The sequence below is a fragment of the Leptonotus elevatus genome, chromosome 1 (genome assembly GCF_054856555.1).
Source record: "Leptonotus elevatus isolate MCC_2025b chromosome 1, RoL_Lele_1.0, whole genome shotgun sequence".
Classification (NCBI taxonomy): domain Eukaryota; kingdom Metazoa; phylum Chordata; class Actinopteri; order Syngnathiformes; family Syngnathidae; genus Leptonotus; species Leptonotus elevatus.
Window position 1 is genome coordinate 33884650 of NC_141239.1, and position 6578 is coordinate 33891227.

General features: G+C 42.0%; 1 protein-coding gene across 6 annotated transcripts in view; it reads right to left on the reverse strand.

The window, feature by feature from the left end:
* LOC147181800 (sickle tail protein homolog) overlaps positions 1–3209 on the reverse strand; it is a 44857-nt gene extending 41648 nt beyond the window's left edge. For all 6 annotated transcript variants that reach the window (XM_086094107.1, XM_086094141.1, XM_086094115.1 and 3 more), the window contains exon 1: positions 2506–3209. In XM_086094107.1, coding sequence (XP_085950233.1) covers positions 2506–2782 — 277 coding nt within the window. In that variant the 5' untranslated portion in view covers positions 2783–3209. The remainder of the gene's footprint in view (positions 1–2505) is intronic.
* Positions 3210–6578: the final 3369 nt, after the last annotated feature.

Consider the following 6578-nt stretch of genomic DNA (forward strand, 5'->3'; position numbering starts at 1 on the left):
ACAAAAAACTTGATATTTTTGTCTTTAGCTGACGCAAACTAAAAAAATAGTGACTAGTACCAATATGTGATCAGGTGTCCTCCTGTATTTCTTTTTATAATTATTAGTCATTAAATATTAGCTTTGTTGCATGCATAACAGTGAAGCTATGAACTCTTTATTTAAGTCTTGTCGAATGTTGCCGGAGATGATCAATTGGTAGCTGGAGAGTCGGCGAAAGGAGTTAGTCAGCTGAAATTCTGGTGAAACCTTCTTATATGCAGGAAACACAGTAAATCCAATATACTGTAAGTAATGTAATGTTATGTGATTTTGTTGAGTAACTTTAGTCTGATGATGTTAGATTGGTCATTTTTCAGTGATCTAGCAGAAGGATAATCATCATGCAAAAAGTTTCCCAGAAGAAACAACAAATCAAGTGTTTCTCAAAATTTTGTCCTACATGCGTATTAATTCGAAGAATTAATTAGAAATGTATTCCCCACATTGTGACTGTATTCTTTGTTTTTTCATTCTGATCATTTTGCTCCTTCAGAACATTACTAAATGGCACTCGATACAATTAGAGTGACATTAGATGCAACCCTGACTGCGCCAATTACCACAGACAGCACTGTTGCCTGCACTTTTCTATCTCTCTTTCAACCTCGTTTTTTTCCCCAGCTTCTCCCTTTTTTAGTGTACAGACTCAACGATGCTGCACCTGGGGTGATATCCTCCATACATAATTGTGAGGAGCTTTCTTTTCTTAATGTCAGTGCCTTTTATTTGCCCCTTTAGGCAAATCATGTGGTTTCTGATTACAAGACATTCAATTCAATTTTATTGTCATGTCTGCCACCTAGAGTTGAATGGTGATATTACAACTTAAAAATTACTATCCCCACATGCGTGCTCGGTACCCACATATTTGCACTTTCCCCCCCCATTTTTTGTGGGATATTTTTTCCCATTCCACCCACCTGCTCCATTTTTGTGGAAAATCTTTTTATTTTTTAAATCTTTTTTTTTTTTGGGAAATTTTTTTTTTTCTGTTTTCCCAATGCATTTCAATGGGAATCAATTACATGCGAATTTTTGCTATTTGCGAGCCGGCCCGGTCCATCGCAAGTAGCCTGGGCTGACTTACCCTTCTATTCGGGGGAGATGGACCAGGCATACAGCGACCTAATAAAGTCCGCATAAGCAGTGAACCCTGGGACATGTCGTGCATTAATTCAAACCTTTAATCACTCTTCACTTCATCTGCAAAGTCGTCCTGCACGTAGCAACATATTAGCATATGACTTAGTCATGTTACCTAATTACTGTATAACGTGCTGCTGGAGTAGTCTATTTGTGCACCCAAACAAACCTCCATCCCCACGCAAACACGCACGCACATTGCTCTGGGGTGTTTGACTCATGGCCGCGTGTTTGTAAGTTACATACGCTGACTGCTTCAAGAAGACCATAAATGCGTTTGAATAGGAACACTGTAAAAGTTGAACTTCTCCGAATGCTAACATGTCAGTGGGAGATAAACACTTTTGATTCCTACGATAAGTGCATTTAATAACGTCCAGTAATTAGATTTGATTCCCCACTGACAGTACACTGTACATGCAAAAAAAAAAAATATATATACATATATATATATATATATATATAAATAATTAAATATAATAAACAATAAATATAAGAATAAATCAATCAATAAATCACCATGTTAAGTGAGCTGACTGCTTTCCAACTTACATTTGGTGTGTCCACACTCACAGCAATATTGTGAGAATTCATTCTCCACTGCGAAAGGCTACAATGCTCATAAAATAAAACGGACAGTTGGTTCAGCCCGTGTATGAGACATGCACTGCAACCCGAACATGCACAAGCAAGTGGACGGACCCCGTCACATTCAGAGAAACGGTCACACTCGTTGCCTCAACTCTTGTGGAGCTTTGCCGTATGCATAGTTTGCCAGATGCCTGCCGTTGCACCTGTTTAATGAGTGGCAAAATATGACCCCGTGCTGACCTAATGCCCCCCTTCAGCATGTGTTTTGATGCCAACACAAATACAACATAGCATTGTCTATCGCAGTCAAAATTCACTTTCTAATGTCCAAAAGTAGATAGGGGCGAGTCTTTGCAGATTTTGTTTGCATTCTAAACAAAATGTGTTGTCCATTGTGTAGCTCTTTTTTTCCCTCCGTTTTTTCGTCTAATATCATAACAATTCCAATAATCATGATCATTTGGGTCAATTGATAACAATTAATATGACAAGTTCCCAACTATACCTATCTATTAAATGTCTATGTATGTATGTAACCTAAACTAATAAGACTGTTTTAAAGGACTTTCTTTATATGATAAAAATATTTGAATGAAATAATAGCAAATGAGGCTTTTGAATACCCTTTGCTGTTGACACTCACAAGAATGTAAAGAAATATTCAGTATCAATAGTTGTTTGCAACTTGACATGATGTTGCATTATACTAATTAGCATGTGCCATCTTACCTTCATTGTAACACTTTTCTGCAGGCTCAGAGGCTCTGTCATCATCATCAACTTTAGCCGCTCCATTGTGTCCTTGTTCCAATACGGAAGCCTTGCTTTGGTTCTGGCTCTGGGCTGCTAAGGGTCTTTGGACCAAGTTTCCCTCGCTGCCTGCTCTCATCAGCCTCTCTCCAATGCGCAGCATGCATGAGCGGTTACCTTGGAGATCCTTTCTTAAATTGCAGTTCTGGGATCCTGCCGATCCGGGTCGACCCAGACGGGACGAGGACTTGGACATCTTACCCAACGGCTTGTGGAGAGCCCTTAGTTACTCCAGGGTATGTCTGTCGTCCTCCTTTCTGGAGCTTTTCCAGGAGTGGCTTGTATTACATTGGCTTTATAACTACACTTTCTTGTACTTCTCTCTTTCTTCCCATCCGTTGCTGTTTTCTAATGTCTGTCCCGATCAGTCTGTCTGTCAGTCAGTTTTTCATCCAGTTTGTCTCCTGTCACGTCTCTTTGGGAGAAAGCTTGTCCGTATCGACTTGTGCCTACTCTTGCCTCACATTGCCGATTAGTGGCTTCCAGCAGTAAAATTCGTACCAATTGCTTTCAAAATTGTGAAAAAAAGAGACTGTTTACTTCCTTCCTAGCATGGTCTCTGGCTGACTGCTCCCACTGCGAGTCTGAACTCTTCTGGGAGAGCTGTTTCTCCCTATCCTCCTTCTCCCTCTCTCATCTTTCCCGCTTTTAATCTTTTCCCCCTTTAATCCCCCTTCTGTACTCGATTCTCTCTCTCTCTCCCTCCCTCCCTTCAAACCCTCTCTGTCTCTCTCTCTCTCTCTCTCGGCAGTTTACGTGACACTATAAATCCATCCTGATGTCTCTACAGTCACATCATACAAGAAACAATTTCTGTCTTGTTGCCTTTCCTTATTATTGTTTTACCCTTCATACGCACAAAAAAACTACCTTGTGCTTTCTGCTTCTTGATGTTTCCACTGGGTAATCATGGTGTTATCCCCTGCAGCCTTTGCAGAAGATGCTGTTTGCCACTTGTTCATTGAGCCATAACAGCAGTAAGACGCATGTTCGCGTGAGATTTTCTGGATTGAATTGATCTCAAGTTAGACACAAAATTGATGTAATGCCGGAAACAAATTTTACGTACACTCATCTAATCTTAAAGGCGCAGTGTGTAATAAGTGACCACTAGATGTCGATAAAGCATAGCATGCAGCCAAAATGTATGCATTTGGAAGCACGCAGAGGCACGTATGATGCGGTGGCTCAGAGAGACCGCACTTCGCAGGGCCTACCACCAATTCTTATTTTGGGCAAGCAAACCGAGCGATGGCAACTTGGCAGTGCGAAGCACGGCGAGTGACGGCGAAAGACCGAGCCGGCCGGATTTAGCAGCTAGTAAGAGCGGCTAACGGGAGTTAGGCGGAGCCATAGGCTGGAGTTGCTAACAAGAGCGGCTAGCTGGAGAAGCTAGTTGAAAAAAACACACAAAAGCTTGTGAGAACAAAGAAGAAAGTGACAAGTGACGGGAGCCCGAATCACGGGACTCGGCGACGACAACCTGCAGGCCACAGCTGTGGAAGATAAGCGGCAGTCGACCCATTGGGTCCGAAGTTGTCCTTTGGGCATCCGTAGCAGAAAGATGGCATTTTTGTATACTATTGACCTAAATAGTCATTGTTTTTTTAAATGAATGAATTATTAGTTCACCACTAGATGGTGCTAGGGATTACTGACTTTACCTTTAAGCCAATGTTGAATCAAAATAGTAATTTATTCTGTAGGATAACCCACTTGACATACAGGGTCACATTGTTAATAAAGACAGAACACTTGAAGGCAGCATAACAGATGTGCAGGACATACCTTGCACATAACTTGAAATTCCACAGACAACTGGCAAAACATGAGGAGGCAGCTCAAAGGGGCGGCCATGGCCAAATACGAAGGGAGATTTTGAATAGACAGCTGAACGGCAAGAATAATGTCCAAGCCATTAACACCGATACACCCGGGCCAATAATCAGATACTCTGCTGGCATAATACAGTGTCCACTGGAAGAGATGCAGGCAGATATCAAGAAAAGAAAGCTCCTTACAATGCAAAGAGGGTTCCACCACCCCAAGTCCAACATCCCGAGGCTTTACACAAAGTGGGCAGGGGGGGGGCTATCCAGGAAGAAACAACAGACCTCCAAGAATAGCCTATACATCAAGATGATGACCCCCAGGAACGAGCTGCTTCGTGAAAGGTTCAGACAACAGAAGCTCATGAAGAAGAATGAGCCAGATGGACTGTCATTGAAAGACAAACCCCTGCATGGCATGTATGATTGACAAATTATAGAAGTGGCTGACATCGAGAAAAACATATCAGTGGCTGGAAAAGAATTGGCTGAAAGACAGCACGGAGACGCTAATCATGGCAACACAAGGGCAGGCCCTAAACGCAAGATCAATAGAGGGCCTTTTTCAAAACGACCTGTGTGGTTGTATTTATTGGAGGACTGTCTCCAAAAACAATGAATCAGCAGTCGCCACGGCACCATATGGTAGATCTGGTGCACGGTCCCATTTTTCCTTGGATTAAAATAATCTGGAAAATGTATACAATTTTTGAGTGGAACATTTTGTACAGCATTACAGAGCTCTTACGGTGGTCCACCTTCCTTCTCTACTTGTCTTTTTTTCTTCTTCTTTTTTTTTTTTTTTACTCAGCAACATTAGGCTACAGCAAAGTCTGAATGTGACTGTATAAGGTGAGCCAGGGTTCAGCCTGTAGGGGTAAATGTTCATCATGCCAGTGGACATTAGTTGTGGCTAAACTTTCCTCTGCTGTGCTACAAATGAAGGCCGACAGAGCCCAATTTGAGAGCACGGCAGAGGGAGAGGGAAGGCCGACAGAGAAAGAGAGAGAGAGAGAGAGGTGGCTAAGAAAAAAAATGTTATCTCATTTGACTCTTGCATTTTTCTGTTCTTCTCTTCTGCCCGCATAAAGCGAGTCAGGTCGTATTCAGTATGTTTTGGAAAACAAAATAATTCTGTCAGTCTCTTGAAGCTGGAGTGGAGTTATGGTGGACTGACCCTGTTCAATCACGTTCTGAGCAACGACGACAAAATCATCCCTGCTCCCTTGTAACGTCTCATTTAAATCCCCCCACCACATTTCATATGGTAATAACAATGGATTGTTATATAACTAAATGTCCATGCTCCAAAATTTTAGACAATTCTTCACATCAAAGGTAAAGATAATTATTATACAAGTCACCTGAAATCATACCCTGTTCCAACTTAAGGGAACGCATTATAATCACAAAGCAATTTGAGGGAGTCACAGTTGTACCTGCTGCTGTGCAAATGGGAGACAAAAGTGGACTGATGGAAAAAAGAAATTAGCAAGACAACCCCTATTATGCAATATGTAGTGTATGGATCAACTTTTCAGAGCGCGGGTATCCGCTCAAGTACCGCGTCACTGCATGCATGCATGCGCGAGATATGTTATGATATGTTTTTCCACTTAAGTGATTGCCGTCCGCCTCAGTAAAGAGTTGCATAAAGCCGAGTTTCGAGTTTGCCTCCTCATTAAGTTGTTAAAGACAACAGGATATTTTTGCTGGGGCGTGGTAGCCACAGGTGCGGCACACTTAAAATCAGCACATTCACATAGTCACCAACGTTTAAAAATAAATAAATACATTTGTTCGCACCAGCTTCGGGAACGGATTGCAAAGTCACAGTCAGGCCTGCCGCCACCAGGAGATAGCGGTATGTTTCTGTGTCTAAAACTGTTGATAGCAATAGTGCTAGCATTAGCTAAATTATTTAGTATTAGTATTGGAATTTAGATGTTTCTGGGGTTGGTGAAGGACTCTGGTTGGTGGCCCGGTGGGTGGTGTCTGGTCGGTGCTGGATTTCACTTTCCTTTCTTTGGTCCTTCCTCGGGTCTCCTGACGGCCTCACGACTCTGGCTGGATTCTAAAGTGTTCGGTTTAGGTGAATGGTATGGGATTTTTTAATAGGTTTTAGGTGGAGTAATGAATACACACTCACACGCACGCACACAC